Genomic DNA, 21,459 nt, shown 5'->3' with positions numbered 1-21,459 from the left:
AAAAAACTACTTTAAATAGTATTTAAATCTTGCATGCAGTAGGAGACTTTACACATTAGATGAAATGTCCATGTTTTAGGGGTGTGCATATTAGTGCCAGGCTTGAAATGCAGAAATATTTAATACCTCACCTAGCATATTAGGACCTGATACACTGCTTTCATCTGTCTTTGACTGCTGCCCTGCTATTTCACCTCGAGGGTGATCACTTCTGCTCTAAACTTCGTGTTTTTTGTTGACTGGATTTTCTCCTTCCAATACAATAGGACTGAGAGGACCAAGCTGTTGATTTATTTTAATTAACTTTAATATTAATGGATTATTTTGGAGAGCTCCATCAAAATCTTACTGAGCCTTCTACATGTAAATTTAAAATTGGCTTTTCCCATTCAGCTAATACCAAAAAAATATGTCTATGACCTTTGGTACTTTTCTTGATGCTGAAAGTTGCTTTTTATTTATCTTCTGCAGTCTGTTAAAATCTGACCTCTGTCTTGCTTAAATCATAGAAGTTTTTAAACTCCTGTCATCAATATGATAGTATTACATTATTGGAGATGCATGAACTGGAATTTCCAAGTTGTTTTACAAATAACAAACACATTTTTTTCCCTTCAGCTTTTATTTGTTGTGTGCTTAAAAAACTTGAAAGACAAATCAGAGATTATCACAATTTGAGATTCTACATTTCAAGTGAACAAACATTCAGTAAAGTGTGTCAAATCATAACATTTAATACATGAAATTCTACTCTAGCAAGCTTTCTGTTACACAAGATTAGAATAAGCCTGTAAAACATTCTAAAGTTTTACATGTCACAAAAACAAATGATGTACATTCTTCATTCTCAATGATGTAAGAAGATACATGTATACCTTTCTTTCTCTTAATTACCAAACGAGAAGAGCATGCTCTTTATGGGACTTGCGACATTCACAAGGAAGAGAAAAAAAATCATCAATTGATTATGACACAACGAATTGACTAGATTTCACAGTAATTTAAAGACTTGTTGCATGTTTGTATGCCTAAATTAAAAAAAGTTAAGTCTCTTTAGAAAACAGTGTCTTTCTAAAATGTGATTAAATACCATATCACACAGGCAATAGTAATGAAACACAACCATTTTCTGATAAAAAGCATGTCAATTAAAAGATTTCTTACCACTATATAATCCCCCATCTATCAGTAATTAAAAGCATTGTAAAACTTCAAATGTGTTATTACATGCTTTAACTCAATACATCGAAATTTCTTCAATTAAGCACCATATAGCAAATGTATATGCAATTAAAAATCATTAAAAGCAACTACTTAATAGAAGATCTATTGGTTTTAAAAAGCAGGCATACATGTATATATTGCAAGATAAACTGCATAGAAAAACATTCATTCTTTTTAAAGCGTGTATAATTTCCCTATGCAGCATCAATTCATATGAATTGCAAAATCCAATATAATCCACATATGACACTTGTGTAGAACCATTAACATGCATAAACACCAGACTTCCAATCAGACAATGAAATATTTAGGTAAAAATTGACTAGTATCACAAAAACTTAGGCCAGGTCCCAATTTCCTTGTATCCCCTTGTCTCTTATGTCAGAGCGCACAAATAAGCCTATCCGTATATCTCCTTGTAAACCTTTAAAACAGATCCTTGTATTAATGTAAAATAAATCACTCATATCTTAAAATTCAATATTATTGTACATGCTTATTTTGAGGAAACTTTAAAATTAGTTTCATCAAAATACTGTATAAAAATATATAGATGAACTTTGCAGAAAGCTAAGAATTTTATGTTCGTTCTTAAGGATCTACAAATGAAATCATGATATATCGTGTTCCTTTGGTCGTCACGAGGCCCTCGTGGAAATGAGTGAGTCGTCCCGGGTGCATCAACATCCAACCTTTACGTGTTGCCGTCACGCTGCAATTGTACCTTAAAAAGCGACAACCTCCTCCCTGTGGAAAAAAAGAAAAATAATTTAAAGTTACTTTTGAACCTCAAAAGACATGCACATTAATGTATATACCATGTATTAAACTGGTATGTAAATTACATTTTACACAATGCAGGCATTTGTAGCAATATTTCTTGAGAGGTAAAGTATAAGTAAATGAAAAATAAGTTCGTTCATAAGGTGTATGATGAGATATGCAAGCATCTTTTATGTACATTCCATACCTAAAAAAGCTGAAATATTACAAAGCTTGCCTTCATATCTTCTACTTGCATGTAGTTACAAGTTGTTTTTTTTTTGATAAATGATGTTTATAGATTCCAAGACATGAAAACGATGACTGCTTCCAAACATTTCTCTACCATTATTAATAACAGCGGCTTGAAACCAACACAAGATTCCAAAATTAGAAAAGTTTACCTCAAAATCTTTCATGGGTGTGTTGAGGGCGATGTTAATGGTGAAGGTGGAGGAATCATGGTGTGGGCGTAATCTGTCTTGTTCGTTTGGACGGTACCGCACAACAAAGTTCATTATCGCTCTAGGAGGCTACAAAGTCATACATGTATATGCACTCATGTATTGTAGAGTTCCACATTTTTTATAGAACATCAAAATATGATATCCCAATTGTATCAAGCTAAATGTTATATAAATGTTTTGAACCTCTTTGTGAATATTTAACAATAACATGATGCTAGATAAGTTTCACTTTTTAATGACAAACTAATTAAAATCCTTCCTTTGGTCCATTTTGAAATTTCCTATATGAAAACAATATCTCGTGACTTAATTTAGGGATTAAATGAAATCATACCGGGTAATTTCAAAAACTGATTTTTAATCTTACGATTTTCCACTGAATAGAAATTATATAGATATAAATATTGTAAACCGGAGTGTAGATGTGAACATTAAGGGTCATTTTCCAGTTTATCACTAACTTACATCACTATGGTATCCTTCAAATGCTCGCTCTTGTAGAGGAGAGACATAAACCTTTAGAAAATGTAACCAATGTTCCTCCATTCCGATTTGCCTCATATGAGTGTCTACAGTTGGAACATTTTCATAGCCTCCAGCCAGTCTGGGATCCTAGAGAAAATTTTAAAACATACAGGTACTTTCTCTATTACTACGTCATTTCACATTATACATGCACATATTTTTCTTGCTACATGTATATTGGTTTGTGAATTCTTGTAGTAATTGGTTTAATCTGAACACACTTTATTGCAGTTTCAAAACAATAGGATTGGGCACAATTCAAAAAGATATGTATTGTATAATTGCCCTGGCTCTCCCTAATAGTATTTCAGAAAACCTGTAATTTACTGAAACCCTACATGTACCAGAAAGCAATGCTATGATAAATGTACAAGTACAAATCCAAACATACCTTTATTATAAAGCTTATTATAAAGAGTACCGTAAGTTCAAAAACACTGACCTCATGCCTGCCCCCTGACCACTGGTTTAGGTGTTCCATCTCCTCCACCAGACTGTCACAGAACTTGGTGCTCACAATGGGGAACCAGAACACATCAGGACAGGGCTGAAGGGCAGAGAGAAAATTAATCATTAAACATTATTCTTTTGTAAGCACTTCTAATGCTACATGTATTACGGTTCAAATGGATAGAAGCCACTTATAAAACAGCTCTAAACTGGCACTGGATTTATCTTGACATGAAGTACATGTAGTATATCTATCAAAAGTATTACAAAATAACCATTATTTATTTATGCAGTGGATAAAATCATCAACATCTGCTGGAATGGCAGTGCTTTTTTTCCTGTGATTATCCAATATACACTGTAGCTAAAAATGATGTGCATGCTCAAGCATACGTGGTTGGCTGGTATCTCTATTACTAGTACTGTTAGATTTAAAAGAAATTATGCATTACATGTACCTGAACAAGAGTCCTGTTCAATTCCAAGCTCTGGGAATAATTTTCATGAATGTACTTCAGTTTCCAATCCTTTAATCAAACATAAGATTTAAATTATACATCATCATCAAGCCAAAGAATGGAATCCAAATATGACTAAACATCTTTACATGTATAAATTAATTAACATATGCAGGTGTACTCACATAAGGGTTTTGTACAATCTGATAAAGATCATTATGAAGATGAGAGGTATCCATGTTGTCATAATCCACAAGATGGCCAAGGATTTTTCTGTTTGTGGCATACATAAATATACCCTAAAAGAAAAGCATAAGATAATTAAAATATGATTGTTGAAAACAAAGAAACTAGAAAATGTTAATGCTTTTAAAAACAATAAAGAGGTGTTTTAGACTAAATTGTGCTTTAATTAAGGCGATTTTGAAAAGTTTTAACTTTTTGAATAGGTACTGAGTTGGCAAGGGAAGTTATCTCAAGATATTCAGCTGACAACTCTCTATGTTCATAGTAGTTTGGCCCATGACCTTGTAACTCATTATTTCAAAGGGTTGTCTACTTCTTAACAGCAGCAGCGTACTAAGTTTGATTATCAGTTTACTAAAAGTTCTCAAGTTAGTTAACAGTATTCCTATATCCAAGTAGTATGACCCTTGACACTTCAAAATCAATAGGGGTTAAATGCCAATGGCAAAGATCATTTTCTATCTAGCAAAGATATCATTAGGTGTGTCCAGAGCAGTTTAATGACCTTTGACCTCTGACCTCATCTGAAAAAGAGGTCATTTCCTTTTTCGAGAGAATCTTTGACAAATACCACGGTGTAGTACCTAAACGGCTGCTATCAGTAAAAAACAGCGTTCGGTGTTTCTATTCAAAAATTGAACGGTTGCTAGTTGAAAAAATCATGCATGAAACGCATGGATCAAGCCACTAAATTGACGAAAAATGTACCCAAACCATGTAAGTGTTTGAATAATCCGTGTGCACGGAACATGTAAGGTATTATTATAATATTTTATACATGTAGTTTGGAAAATAGTCCTATGAATAACCAGAAATAGAGAAATTTCCTAGGTCGGTGACGAACTAAAAGGCTGTTACAACCAAGTTTTAAGCTGATATTTACATCTACAAATCATAGTTTGTTTGTTCTATATTATGAAAAAAAGCATTTATCTATTCTGATTCATTAAGTAATACAAAATAAACAAGAAAGTATATTTTGATCGAAAGAATTTGACAACAAATGATTTTTTAAAGTTACGGTTGCTATTTGAAATACTGATATGTTCGCACCGGCTATAAACTGAATACGATGCACCGGCTACTATATGAAACTTAAATTTCTTTTCCAGCTAGAAAAAGAAAACAAAACTTATTGCTGCACAAGCCTAAAAAATCTAAAACACATCACACAGTATGTGACACAGAATGTGACATCAAGTGCTTCAACGATTTCAACTCGACCAAATCGCGTTCAACCACGCAGCGCTAATCTACGAAATGCACCCTTAAAAGCCATGATTCCACAGTAACCTATGACATATTAAGTCTGTCCAAAGTTACTGTTTCTTTCACCTTTGAGCCATTTTTTTTTTACAAAATACACATAAAGAGAATAAGAAAATTTAAAATCAATTTAAAGAAAAATATTGAATATTTGTTTATGGAGGGTATCCCTTTTTTACCAGGAGATTTTCACAGGAATAAAAACAGATTTCTAATGGAGATTTGTAATTGGAAAATCTGATATCTTTTTCCCATTCGGAAGTGTTTCAGAACACCTTAACATGATTTTCTATTGATATCATATGGGTATCAGAGTTCAAAATTCACTATATATACCGGTATACATCTAAAAAAAATGCAAGTTAGTATTTCCAAATTGCAAAGTTAAAATTTGTGTTACTCGCAAAAAATTATGATGTACTGCTGCATACAGAGAAATATTCGCCCGTTTTATTTTCGTCCCTTTCGCCTCTTTTGTCAGCGGGCAAGTACTGCGCAAACATTAACTAACCTCATGCGGAACGATATTATTTTCATGAAATGTAAAAAATTAATAAAGGATGGAATGTGTACATTTATATGTAGGTCATACAGGTAAACAGTCTCAACTTCTCGGGCACTGCTAGCTCACATCACGACAGATAGTAAAACATAATGACTTTAAATCAAATTCTATAAAAATAAAAAAAAAGGGGGGGGGGGGATGTCATGAACGACTATGTAATACATTCGACAGGTGCATGAGGACGGGACCCCCCCCCCCCCCCCCCCACCCATCCACAACAATATTCACCCCACATTTCCCAGTTATTTTTTCATCATTTATTTTTTTAAATTATATGTTGATGTATTGTATGCTACACTAAGAATTCACAATTAACGCGAAACAAGCTATTTATAAAAAATATTCCAGTGTTATTTTTTTTATACATAGCTTATTTCGCGTTAATTGTGATTTTTTTTTCTAGTGCAGCATACATCAACTTATAATTAAAAAAATAATTGATGAAAAAATAACTCGGGAATTTGAAGGGGTGAATATTGGGGGGAGGGGGGTCCCGTCACCAAGCACCTGTGATATATTCGAGGTGGTTTCGAGCTCTGTTCGAAAGGTCGGAAAAATGCGAAATACGTATTTTTAAACGGTTACTGTAGAATAACATATAACTGTATGATTCAATGCATATTGATAATATACATGGATGTTATTTCATTGAGGTTAGAAAGTGCACATTTCCAATAGAAACCGGTGTCGTTGTCTAATAGTAGCCGTAACATACGACTTATCGAGTAAAATCGTCATAGTTTTTATACAAACAAAGAAAATGGATAATTCTTGCAATCAAACTATTCTGTGTACAAATATAAAGAAATCAGTCGCTTCAATTTAAAACAAACTTTGATTTTGGCGCAATCATGTCCAAAAACTTAATTCGACTGCACATGTGCCCAAATCAACGACAGTTATTCACGAAGTTTTAAGTCAATTCTTCATCTTGTATGTAGGTAGCTGGATATTTTAGTGTTGAAATGTGTGTTACGTTCCGTAAGGGTTGTCAAGTTTGCAGGTTAATTAAAATCTTTGAGAAAATGAGCATTTTGTTCAATCTGAAAAGAAAAATACTTACTTTGTCGGACATCTTTTCAGCTAGTAACCGTATAATATTCGAATAGAAACAGAGAACGTCGTTTTTTTACGGATAGCAACCGTTTAGGTACTACACCGTGAATACTGATGATTGTCCAGCAGATATATAAACATAAAAACTGACAACACAAACCCTTTTCCTGAGACCTCCACAGAAAGCCATATCAGGTTCAACATTTTCTGCAGAATAAATGTCTCTCAGTTCTTCCATTAGAGATCCATGGATAAGGTAGGCTCCAGTGATGTATGGAACATTCCACAGTCCACTAAAAGCAGATACATGTAAGTAAGCTTTGCTATCATCACTTAACATTTGGGTACATGCTCATTAAATTGTACATGTTCCGGTAACTTAGTGACTTACATTTTTTTCTTCTCCACAATATCTATGTAGTCTTCAGACCTGGCATACCATCCATCTTTGTTGACAGCTCCCCAAAAATTGGACCATAATTTGTAAGGGCGAGACAATATTGGTGCCAGAACAGTTCTGAAAGAGATAAAAAGCTAACCACATTACACATTGAATACATACCATTCATCAATCATCACACATTTCAATGCATTGTCATATTCCTTTGATTTTTTTTATGACTAGGCCAAAAAAAGAAAATGGCTTGTTTCTATCAAACAAACACTAATTTTTCTCTTAATCTACTGTGGTTTCATTAATATTCAAGGGTATCAAATTTCATGGATAAAGTGAAAATCACAGTTTTAAGGATATACGTAAATCAATGGCCAATTACCCCATCAATACAAAATGTTAATAAAAATTGCACTTCAATGAACATTTAATTTTGTGGATCAACTAAACAACGAAATCCACGAAAATTGGTATTCAACTAATATTGATGAAACCACAGTACTTGTATTTTTTTTTTTAATTCATGCATGGTTCTGTCACAAAGTTAATTTTGTTTACATATATAAATGTATATCATCTAGATATGTTGTACATGTACATGTAAATGTATGCAAGTACATGTACTTAAATTAAAATTTGTATTTGGTCAAAATTTTATCCTTAACAAATGCTTCTGTTTTTAAAGTTATGTATACATGTGCATGAATATCATGCAAATTATTACTTATTCAAGTTTTAATGACAAGCATTTTTCATCCTTGCCAGGGTTGAATTTGTTAAGAAATTTCAAGTTAAATGATTTTTACCTGTTTTGTTCTATTAGATCGATCAAGGTCTCGGGGTCTGTGATTTGAGCATAAACATCCACAGAAAACAAATACTGGTCGTTCTTCTGTTTACATACTTCCCTGTAAAGACAATTGTATGGGCATTTACTGTAGAAACATATATTTTCATTGGGTCAAAATTTCGTTGTTTTTAAACCAAACAAGATTTCGTTGGCATTTAATTTCGTCATATCGTAATCTTGTTGTATTCATTAATACCAGGGTTAAAAATTCGTTATGGATTTAATTTCGTTGATTTATATTGCCAACGAAAATAACGAAATTAAATCCTCAACGAATATTTCTGCTTCTACAGTAATTAACTAAAAGTTTTTGTCACATGGAGTTTTTAAAAATACATGAAAAAGATTACAGAAATAAATGCAGATAAATGTAGTTGTAACAAGTTACAAATTCTTACACTGCCCAGTTCCTGGCAGCAGCTTCATAAATTCCATCAGATGGCATCAAGATGGTTGCAGACCTATACATGTCATTGTATTTCTCAAGGAAAGACGCAATATCCTTGTTGTGGAATTCCACCTGATCAATTAAATAAAGATTTGCTTTAAAAAAAAAAGGTTTACTTAACATAGAAGAACTTAGCACTCAGAATGTAAATATGAACAATTTATAGTCTTACTCTAGCTTACAAAATTTAATACAAGATTATACTTTATCAACAACTTACCTTATTGTGAATGAATAGGTCTATTCGAGATTTTGGATATTTCAGGTTAGCTATTCTCTCCAAGAAGTCCTCTGCAAATGGTGTCGGCTGCTCAAAGAACAGTGAAACTAGGACTGTAGGGAATTCATCATCCTGCAACAAACAAAAAGAAAAGTCATGATTGTATATCTTAACAGTGTTATTTTGACTGTTCTGTACAACTGTATATATGAAAAAGGTTTTTTGGTTTTTTTCATTTGACCAAAATTCATGATATTAAATAAATACTTCAATCTACCGCACATATAGTTCATCTGTGTTGTTTCAATTTTTTTCTTAATATGTACATTGATTGTTAAGGAACACACATATGTAAATTCAAATTATCATATAACAGGTATTTTCTGCTATTTGTTTTTTCTGCATTTTGCCAGTACATGTATCTGCATTTAATTCTTACCTTCAACTCCCTGATAGATATTGTCTCTTCCTTGCAAGCCTGACAGCCATTTTGAGTTGTCCATCCATCTGCTAGGTAGTTGGCAAATCTGTTGAATTCAGGCTGAAAAAGAATCGTCAAGTTTCATTATGTATATTCTGAATACGTACATGTATGTGTACCTACATGTAGAACTAATATTACAGTAGTTTAAGTCCCAAGTCCATAATCAATGACTTACCTTGATGGGTCCATTTCCATGTACCACAACTGGAGTAGTTCCAGTTATGACATTGTATGCATAGCTGTGGTCACTTTTGAACTTAATTGTGACATCACCTGTTCATTGGAAAACACTTTTTATTTTTAAGGGAATTTATTTTTAAATCAATGTTAAAAAATCAAGGGTATTAAAGATTAATTAAGAGAAAATTTACTATTTGTTTACCTTGAGCCCCATGCATATTTTGGAAAAGCTCTGATTTAACGTCAAGTTTTATGTTCCATTTTTTCTGAAATTTTAAAATGGAGACATTTTTTCTATCCAAAATCAAAAGCAAATTGCGTTGACATGCAAGAATTAACTGTAAACCCATGTTAATTAAATACATGTATGATGTAATACAAAACTGTACCATACTTTTCTGAAGTGCTTCATAAGAATTTAAGGTATCTCACTCCTCATGTTTTGATTTCATTGCGCAGATGATCATTATATTTAAAATGAATATGATTTTATTTATTTAATCATCACAGATAGATTATCATTTCATAATTACACAACATTCATAAAGAAAATCCATTTGAATTCAAGAAACAAACAAGTTTTTTGGGGAACTATTTTTTCGTGCGGAAGGTTTTTTAGACGAAAATGACAGAAACAAGCAATTTTATGAATTTTCAATATACTTTTCTTTTTATTATACTTTAATCATTATTCACATTTTAACATTTGATAGGTTTGTAACATATTTTATAGGTTCTGTGTGACATGTACAAAATCAAACCTTGAGAATGTGATAGCCGTTTAGCATAAAATCATGCATATATATAGAACATGTCTGAATTTTTTTAAGCCAAATTTTGCGAGAATTTTACCTTTGAAGCCCTATATCTAAAATTTGACATCACTGACCCCCATGTTATATTATATCAAAATGATACTGAATACATATTTAGGCAAACTGGATTAATCTTATAAAATTCTTGATATTCAAAAAGTTTTTATTTCAAATCCAATTGTAACTATTAAAGAAATTGTCTATTTTAAGTGCAAAAAGGTCACACAAAAATTTATGCAGCTTTGTACAATTTTTTTTCGTAATCCCTCTATTCAGTGTGACCATTGTGCATAATTAAAAACAATATTTGAAGAAATAAGTTTGCTTAATCAAAAATACTGACAACAAATCCTAATCAGGATGAAATTGCATTTTAGGTGCAAAAAGGTCAAATTAAATGGGCCATAACTCAGAGGGATGGATACTGATCCCCCATTATCTTTGTATTTTTAAAGTTTGTTTTGTCTACAGATTTCAATGATATACTTCTCAAGAAAATCTTTATACAACAACATTGAGGAGTGGGATACCTTAAGCATATAGATAACATTAACCATATACACCAATTCATGCATAGAAATATTTACAAAAATCTCCGCATATAAGAACTGTTCAAATTTTTATTGTTATTAATTTTGCATGTGTATGTCCTTTTTATAGATGCACATTCAATGATGGCATTCACACACTAGTAAGTACACAAAGGATGTGGTCACTTATGGCCAGACATCGACTCACCCTGAGTGTCTCATCCAGAAAAATGTTTGTGAAATAGAGTTGGTCGTCATCAGTATCCTTAATGCTGCGATGTGTGATTATCTCATACAGGTCTTTTGCATAACCAATGTAACCTGCATACACAAGTTATGCAATATGTACTCAATCAAAACATGTACAATCATTTACTCTCTAGGAATATAAAATCAATACCCAAAAATATTTTAAGTACAAAATACAGCTAATTATGAAAAAATAAAAGTGACACATCATTTTTATAAATAATAGATAATTCATTGTAAAATGAACTTCGATTTTCTAGAATTGGCAACTATAATGAGCAACTGTATTTTTTTCTAACTATAAACTGTGTTTCATCATCATCAGCCCTTTACTGCCTGTACTTTCCAGTGCAATACTATCTTTTTACCTCCTGAATTAAGGAAACGTTTCTCTTTAGATTTGACTTCAGGATATGAGGCCTGAAAAATAAATTATATATCATAATAATGTATCATAATAATAACATGTACTTTGAGAGAGAGCAGTATACATATTTTTCTTATACGAATTCATGTTTTTAAAAAATTTACAACATGAAAACTTGATAAGTGTCTCGCGCCATGTACTAGCTGATAGGTATGAACTCTAGTAAGATTATCAAGAATTGAATCTGTCAAAGATTCCACATCATTAATTTTATAAAGCGATTTTAATGGACTTGAAGCACCTTATTCTCATCTCCTATATATATCGGCATTTGATAAAATCAATTCAGGTATTTTAAGGGTTTATTTTTTAATATGTTTTTTTTTTTTTAAGATCATGCAGATTTTCATGAAACCTACAGCCAATGATGGATCAGGCCAGCAAAATCCCTCAGCAGAAAATACAACCCTTGCATTGAACTTCTTAAACTTCTCCAGAATGTCCAGCTTGCCAGCAGTAAGGACAACATCATAGCTACAAAATATAGAAATTCTATTCACACCTGTTGTAGCAGTGTGGGCTTAATGCTGTTGTTAAACTAATGCAGCATCATAAACATATCTAGGAAACTAATGCTTTGTTTCAGCATGAATGCTTATCAGAAGGGATTAAGACACATAGAGATACATAAGATATACATGCGTGTAATTCCTTGTAATAAAAAATTGTAACTTAGTTCTCAATATTTTTACATTTACATGTAAATGCAAATAGTATTGAACTGTAATATTCCAAAAACAATTTTATCTTAATCTATCATTACACATGATTAACTTTGTTCTGCCCTATGAAACTTGTAAAAATGCATATCAGCAATTAATTAATTTAGATCATGTAGATGGAGACATTCAAAGCAAATAGGAATGGAAGGAAAAAAATAAAGATAGAGGTTCATATGTATCAACCAACTCGGCTTCAAATAAAACTGCAAGTACCTGTCTGTGAACATGAGAATGAGGTTTTCTTGGTCCTTGTATTTCTCCAGCTCTTTTTTAAGGATGTTGACTTTGTGACCCCCGCCAGCAGAATTGGCTACATCCCCTCCCTTCCAATCCATGCCAATTCCAAAGACCTACAGAAAAAAAATAATCTATATACATTTATCTTGTAAAATAGTGAAAAATATCCTCTTGTCCTCATACTGCTTATTAAATAAAAAATGTCAAAATCTGTCATTTGTCACTTATTTTTTTTAGCAAATTCCTTGATATTGACTCAGACTCAGACATAAGATATAAGCACAGCATGATGTTAAAAATCGTAATTTCTGATTCAAGTGTCCAAAAAAATGTTATTGTATAACGAAGAAAAAATTCTTGAACCCTTTTACTGTTGCAGCATAACTTAACAAGGACATAATGACAATTTTTATTGAATTAAATGTATGTTGGTTTTCCTTTTGTTTAATGTACCTCTGCATCCAAGTCATACTTGTTGATTGATCTGAGGTATCTTCTTAGTCCATCAGTAACATCTGTCCCTATTGTAATCAGCTTCAACTCTGAAAAAATTTTGCATTTGATAATTTACATTCAAATTCATTTCAATTCAAGATGAATTGTTTTAGATGGGATCCCACTAAGTTTATATGCATTGCTGACTAATTCAAACTTTATAGGATAAACAGTTCTGTGCAATGTGTTTATTTTCCAATTAGCCATGCAGCAACGCTTTCAAGTTTTCACCATTATTGTTGGTGAATGCCAATGAAATTGATGTATTAATCTCTGTATACAAGAAGGAATAAGTAAGAGTAGATCATCCACAAAATCAACTGTTACCCTTTAAAAATCAAAGTACTGAAGTACTGACGGGAGTTGATTTTATCGATTATCATTTATTTTAAAATCAACTTACCTTGCATGGCAATTAGTTTCTAGTCTGTATTTGAATTACGCACTTTTTTATTATATGAATTTAAGACTTTTCCAACAAGAATTTCGAGAAACCCCATATGAATCATGTTGTGTAATATTTAAAGATAGATTTCAAACTATGTATAAGTAATCGAAGCAATTCTAAAAAATTTGTGGATCCAAGTATATTGATATCGAACTCTAGTATCGTTCAACCAGACGCTCGGCTGTCTCCGATAATATCCGACAAGCAAGAGAGCCTTTCTGCTTGTCGGAGATTTACGAAGACACCCGAGTGTTTGCTTGAACGAGGCTATTATAAACTCTGGCGTAGGAATACATGCAGGGTTGGCAAAAAAGCGCGAAATACTCATATTTCCCAGGATGGTGGGAAATACTGGTAATTCCCGGGAAATACTGGGAAATAAAGTACAACTACATATTAAAGTACTTCATACTCAGTCTAAATCAAATCTGTAAGGATGTAGACAATAGTACACTTTGTCCGCAATGACATTTTATAATTGTCTTTGATTTTAACAAGTTTTAAATGGCCAGTAATGCATTGGTTATCTTCTCACATGAACTAATACTCCAAACATGGTTCATTCATACACCATTGTTATTTGTTTTTAAGGTACGTAAGTCAGGTACATGTATAGGTGTATCTATAAGTTGTCAATAACATGATATCAAAAGTTCTGTTTTCTAGTTATTTGATGTATGTGAAAATGGGCCAAGAAAATTATGAAAATTAAAGTGTGACTGTGTCACTACCTCAGTATGCAACACACCTAAGAAGAAGCCAATTAGCCCCACTCATAGTATATATCTCCCTAAAACAGGAGCACATAAACTGTCAGGAGTCAATTATTCATTAAAACAACATGTATGATTATTTAATTGTTACTTGTAATACCTACAGTAATTACAACAGTTTATTTTGTGCTTTGAATTATTAATCTGTAAAACACAAAACTTGGGGTTCAAAAAGCTGGACTAAAATTTGTTCACTAGCAGCTATAGAAGTCTTTGGGAATAGGTGATCTGGTGAATTTAAGATTCATAAACTGACAGTGAAATGGCAAAGTATGCTAAATTATGTTTTGATGCTTATTGTTAATATCTTATATCCTAAACATATGTTTTACTTTGAACAAATTAAAGAAATTAAGATTAAAAATTTGTATTTCCCAGTATTTCCCAGTTTAGTGAAAATTAGTAGTATTTACCGGGACGGGAAATACCGGTATTTACCACCGGTAATTCCCAGCACTGGTATTTCCCGGCCAACCCTGAATACATGAGACTATAAAAATATCTTAGTTGTTCGTATTATATAAAATCTGACTATTTTCAAAGTGTTTATTGATAAGTTTCCTTGAAAAACAATGCTTCAGCATACATCGATCACTTTAAATTTTTCTATTATTTTCAAGAACTAAGTCTTGTCAGCGGTGATGATTTGTGCTTAGGTCCAAACACTGTTTCACTTTCGGTTTGCCAGAGCAACTGCATAAGAGAGTTGATTAAAATCAACTCCCAAAAATGATATTTATGATCAACAATACTACTACAATAACATGTGCATTGCCAATCAATTTTATATATACATATAATATAGCTAGAACCTTTCTTTTATAGCATCCATTAAATATGCTTAAAAATCGGACCAAACAGCTTTATTAAGATTTTCATGAATGCATTAAAATCACTATCTCAAAAGTACACAAAAGTGTAAAAAATACAAATAATAATTAAATCATAATTTGTTGTAAAACACAGACCAAAACTTACAATATTATAGTAAATCATTCTATTATTTGCAGTTCATGGTTTTAACATGTTTAATGTAATTATCAATTCAAAATAATGTTATCCCGTAATTACCTACAATAACATTTCAAAAAATAAAGACAGCATCCTGAAATTAGAATCTGACGGCTTAATTGGCAGCAAAAGATAGTGGTAAAACAATTTTTTTTAACAATTATAAAGACTTTAAAATCATCCGCTTTATTTTAAATGTAAATCAGAGACCAATCTATTATAATATAAATATATAATATTAATATTATATATTCTATATCATATTCGATCAATGTTATATTTTAATATAATATTAAATATATGCTCGCTTTTAGCATTAGTCTCTAAACATGCTAAAAGTTTGATCTTGAAACATTGCACTAATACATATACTATTTATCTAATCATAAAATCTGATGCTTTTATAATTTACAAGAACTGAAACTTAATCACTTTCTCTTTAGTTAATTGATGTAGGGCTACATAACCTCCATCAGCTGTCATTACAATATTAGTATAGTCAAATGTGTACATTAGTTACAAATAATTTATATGTTATAGTATTGGCTTGATCCATGTCACGTACACCATTCTACGTTATACAAACACTCACCGTTATCTTCCAGAGAAGCCACGGAATATATACCACAAGTAAAGATAAGAACATCGATAAAGAAATTATAACGCTTCAACATATCCATTTTGAAAATTTGTACAGTTCCTGTGAAATTTGTACAGTTCCTGTGAAAGACAGTCTCCTCAATTCATTGCTCGTTCACCCGGCTCTCCAGAAACGATGATGTGGCAACCAGATTTTCTTGGTTCTCTACAGAAGTGTAATCCGATACCACCGCCGAATATTCCAGCTTCAACTTTGACCCACATGTGCTTTTGTTTGGAATCCGCAATGTTCTTCGGGTTTACTCTCGAGTTTATAGCACATACAGAGTTCCGAATGGAAAGGACTTCTATAAAAATCAGATAACCATTGTGTAGATAACCATCCGGAAATGTGTAAGAGCCAGAAGAATGTGCATACATGCGACGCGGAATACTGCTTATATTGTTTCTCGTCGTCGAAAGAAATTATTCATGCATAATTTATTTACCACACATGGTGAGCTACTTAAAAACCCATTACTGGCATTAGAAAACCAGACTCCACCTCCTCCACACTATAGAACTTAAATAAATATCTACAAGTACAGTACAACAGGTTATATCAGAGACATAATCTGATAAATACCAGTATTTGAGTCTCTGGTTATGCATAGAATTTTTGTTCTGAACATTTTCATTTACTATAAGTGTTATACTTTAATAATTGCTTTAACACTTTTTCAATTGATATATCTTTCCTTTGTAATAATTGATCCACACTTTGTCTGCTCTGGGCTCTAAATTAGAGATAAATGTTATGTTTTGTTGTATTTTACAGCATGTTGATATGATAAATGATATCAAAATAGAGGCTTGAACAAAATTTTAAGGTTTTATCTATGTTCGACGAAACTTACGCACACTAGCTGACGTCTTGTACTTTTAGAAAGTATTTCTTTGAGAATGCATGGTTTATGATATTGAAATTAGGACAATTTGGATATCATTTAAACTATAAAATGCTTCCCTTTGTGATTCATGCGGGATATGAAGGTGGCGAAATTGCAGAAAAAATACATGTGATTGATTTCTGTCTGGCTGATTCTATAGAGCTATGAATTAAACTATAAGTTTTCGTAAGAAATAGAGGAAATAAAACTTGGTAGATGTAAATATTACTGTATAAACCAAAAACCAGAGGCGCGTCCAGCAATAAAAAAGGGGGGTCCAACGAAAACGAATGAAAAAGAATTCGTATGAAATTCAGTATTCGTAAAAAAGGAATCTTCCTGCGTAGAATTTAACACATTTATCTCATCACTAAATCTATTTCAACATCAGAGTGCATTGGATTAAGCAGGCACGTAGCATCGTTTTTGAAAGTGGGGGGGGGGGGGGGTGGGGGCAGACTCATCCAAAAAATCTTGACAAGCCAAGAAAAAAAAGAAAAGGATTTTTTAAATTTTTCAAGATCTTCAAATTCCTAATCCTAATCTTACATACTCCCAAAAAAGTGTGAGTGTGTGTTCAATTTTTTATATGTAAATTTAAGAAAATTAGTTTTTCCGAGAAAAAGTGCCCTCACCCGATGCTACGACATTTTATATTATTTTAAAGAGGATTTTATCGACGGCAACATGTAACTCACTTCATATAGCCGAGTGGAGAACGTTTCTAGCTTGTGATCCGTACATCCCGACTATGAATTTAATCCCGCAGGGGCTTTTGTTGTTACCACTATTGAATTAAATTTTTTAGACATTTCATCCCCAAACAGCAAATTTTTTCTCTTATTTGACATATATTAGAGTTTATTTATTATCATGTCTTTCATAATCAAATAATTACTGTTGATTTAAGTGACTTTTCCATGTGTGCTAGTCCACCTTAAGGTAAATCCTTCCAATTTTTGTAACCCATATTTATGTGATAATTACATAGTACATTTTAGGTAATATCTTATCATGGCAGATGCATGTGTACTGCTAAATTTGTTTACACTGGCTTTGTATTTACATGTATTTATATAATGCATATAAACCATGTGTTTTGAGCTAATAAACTAAACTAAACTAATTTTTTTAAAAATGCAATTATTTTCAGGAAAGTTTTGAAATGTCATACAATTTCAATATGGTTTACATACGTGTATTAACCCTTCTCGGGATATTTTATAACCAAATTTCCGATTCTTTGAAATATTTAAACAAAACAACGACAGAAATGCTATTTTTGACTATTATGCAGGTATAAAAGTAGCTGTCATTTCAGAAAAATAACGTAATTTGCACAAGCGGATTGTGTAATTTTCTTTTGTATCATACCGCGTGATAACTTTGTGTTTTATGTATGAAATAAAGTAAAAGTTATCTACTTCATAAAGTAATAAATGAAAATGACAACTGAATTAGCTAACCAATATATTTGAAAGCAGTTTTTAAAAGGAAAACGAAAGCGTTTTCTCGTGCATACGCGAATGCCGTATGTTTTACTCGATCGCCGAGATTTCTGGCTAATCAGTTCAAATCTGTATATATGAACTATAATTGATTTTATCAAGAAATAGAGAGAGGGAAATAACCTCATAAATCTGATAGTTTTAGCGATACTGCTAAAGTATATGAAACTTTTTTTTCATTTTCCACATGTTTTCTCAGTGAAATAAACTAGATGTTTACTACAAACAATATTTTATCATTTAAATATTCCATAATAAGGATTGGGCAGCAGCCCATCTGCCTATTTGGTCCCTCACCTTAAACAGTCGATTTGACAGTGATGGTAACAACAAAATATAAGTTAGAAAAAACAAAAGAAAAAATAAATGGCATCAAAAGCTCGGTACCTGATATTATTTATGTACAAAACGATAAATTGTTTTAGTATGTTTGAATGACACTTTAAAGAATATTTAAAAACTTACATCTTTTGGTAGCTTATATGTAATATTGAATATATATAGCAACATTTTTTTATAAGACAATTAAACTACAGTCCCCGGCTCCTATAACAATAAGTTCCAGGAAATGGGGACATCTAATTGCAAGTTGATTATTGGATATAAAAGATCTTGCCTCTGTAAATCATAATGGACCAGGATGTTGAGTTGAAGGAGAGTACTTTAAAAATCAATAAAATAAAGAAAGATTTTTTTTAATCATAGAAATTTGAAATTACGGTTCGTTTTACGAAATTCTTCACTTAAATAAGCGATCTTTGAATATTAAAGCATTTTATTTTAGATTACCATATATAGTATTCTGATTATAGAAAGAGGAAAATCGCCTTTAAATAAGCATTAAGGTGGTATGGGGCAAAACAGTCTTGTCGATGCCTAATGTGGATAAAAGTACGGGGGCGACCCCCGGCCCGCCTCTGGATCCGCTCATGATTACACGTACTGTATACTACTACTTCAACTGTGTAAATTAAAACAAAGGTACTATCTATATAGAACTCAACGGAAACTCAAATGGCATCTGGCACTTATCCCCTATGCCGCATGGGGTGCATTGTACCCCCCCCCCCCCCTTACCCGGTCTAATTTTAGACTCCCTAGAGATAAGGTCAAAGCGGGAGACAAGTACACATTGCTTATTGCGTAACACTGACCCCCCCCCCCCCCCCCCCCCCGCCGTCACCGCCATGAACTTTTTTAAACACATGTATATAAAATGTTTGATGCAATAAAAGTTTTCATCAAATTAAATATACTGTGTCCTGCATGCAACACATACATTAATGATTTTCCCCATTGGTTCAAGTACATTGTTGATGGGTGTTAAAAATTGGTTGTATATTAAGACCTGATTAATCGCAAGATATATATTACTGTTTTTATGTATAAGAATAATTTTGTTTGTTTTCCGGACACAAATTTTAATCTCGAAAATGTATTTTATTTATGATATTATATTTCGCCAATTGAATAAAAAACTTAAAAAAAAAATCAAAAATTGTAGCTACTATACTTAATGTCACAGTATGATATTGCGATGCATAATGCAATGCAATTATACATTCAATATTGTAGGGAGTAGTAGTTAGTGTCTAGTTATTTTGAATTTAAATGGAATTAACAAGTCTTTTACTCAAAATTTACAATAGCATACTTCCCTCTGAAATAGAAATATTACAATAGCAATTGAACTTATTCATCACTTAATCCGAACGTGTAATATACAATATATAATAGAATTTTATCCAATTCATTCAATCATTCTATCAATCATGAACAATCCTTTGGAAACTTGCAATAACTGACACTATTTAAAATTAGTATTCCCCCCCCCCCCCCCCGGAAAAAAGGAAAGAAAAGACAATAACACAATAAACAATCCAAAAACAAACAAAGCAGCGAAGTTTAATGTGTAAATATTGCGACCAAGTGTATCACATGTTTATGATGCTCTTTTCTATTTTTATTACTCATTTGATCAATAACGGATCTATAATCTAACAAATACGTAAAAACCATAATGTGAGGGATTTTATGTGATGACAGTGAACAAAACTTATTTTTTTTTTTTTTTTTACAAAAAGCAGGCTAAATCACACAATAAACCCATTGCACCGGGGAGAATGGCTCACCCAACGCGCGGATTTAGATTTTTTTCTCAGGGAAGGGGTGTTCTACAGATAACTACGTTGGGGGTGTTTACCTACATGTATTTTAGGTAACTTTATAGGTGAAATTAATGATCGAGATTGACTTTTCAGAGTGGGGTGGGTATCCTTCCTGACCCCTGACCGTCTTTATCTGCTATATAGAAATGCTAGTGACGGAAAAGATATTTCTTTGCATGCTCGGATCTGTCGAGTTGGGGGGGGGGGGTCGGACCCCCCTTTTTGCCTTTCGAAACGCCTCTGATCATAACAACCCCCAACCCCCAAACTTAAACATCCCCCCCCCCGCTGGAAAAATGCTCTGGATCCATGCATACTTTGCATGCGCGGATCTAGAGGGGGGTCGGGGGGGTCCCGACCCCCCCCCCCCCCTGGAAAATGAAAATTTATTAAATTTACATAGTAAAATTATCGCGAAAATATGCCTCGGACCCCCCCTGGCAAACACAATTATCCTTCGGACCCCCCCTGGAAAAATTTTCTGGATCCGCGCATGCTTTGTATATATCATATGGAAAACAGTTTCTTGTCCTTTAAAAACAATATCGTAATTAAAGACTAGTACATGATGTTATCTTATTATAAAGGGTTTAAATTCAGGTGTTTGCATTCCGTTTTCAAACTCTCTGATGCTGATGAAGAGCCAACGATTATGACATAAGGATGTTATATCCATGTCTCATGCCATAAAATTTGGACTTAAATTACGAGGAATCATTCTTTAAGGATGACGTTTACTCAGAATGAAAAAAAATTCCACTGATGATAATGAAACCCCATCTATTGCATGTTATAGACCTTTGATTGTAGTGTTATTTTTCACTTTCAAAAAAGTAGGTCAATGACCTACTTTATGAGTAAATGGCCATTGAATATTTTTTGAAAAATCAAGAAAAATCCCATCAAATTTTACACTACAATTGAAATTTTCTTAATTGTAAATATATTTCAA

The 21,459-nt window shown here is 32.4% G+C and overlaps 1 protein-coding gene across 1 annotated transcript; it reads right to left on the bottom strand.

Annotated features, from left to right (window-relative positions):
• Positions 1-603: 603 nt before the first annotated feature.
• Positions 604-16,248, bottom strand: LOC128189035 (multifunctional procollagen lysine hydroxylase and glycosyltransferase LH3-like). Its single transcript, XM_052860442.1, has 20 exons — positions 15,895-16,248; positions 13,029-13,117; positions 12,552-12,688; positions 11,976-12,090; positions 11,558-11,609; positions 11,149-11,261; positions 9,798-9,861; positions 9,591-9,688; positions 9,371-9,472; positions 8,932-9,063; positions 8,662-8,783; positions 8,220-8,321; positions 7,411-7,536; positions 7,180-7,312; positions 4,072-4,185; positions 3,887-3,955; positions 3,421-3,525; positions 2,919-3,065; positions 2,391-2,519; positions 604-1,971 (listed from the first exon to the last, which is right to left on the bottom strand). Exons 1-20 carry the CDS (start codon positions 15,980-15,982, stop codon positions 1,816-1,818), a joined length of 2,193 nt encoding a protein of 730 aa, XP_052716402.1. The 5' UTR covers positions 15,983-16,248; the 3' UTR covers positions 604-1,815.
• Between the last annotated feature and the right edge of the window lie 5,211 nt (positions 16,249-21,459).

This window comes from Crassostrea angulata, chromosome 6, assembly GCF_025612915.1.
Source record: "Crassostrea angulata isolate pt1a10 chromosome 6, ASM2561291v2, whole genome shotgun sequence".
In the NCBI taxonomy this organism is placed as follows: Eukaryota; Metazoa; Mollusca; class Bivalvia; order Ostreida; family Ostreidae; genus Magallana; species Magallana angulata.
Note: the sequence above shows the minus strand (reverse complement) of the source record. Positions and strands in the feature narration are given on the sequence as shown.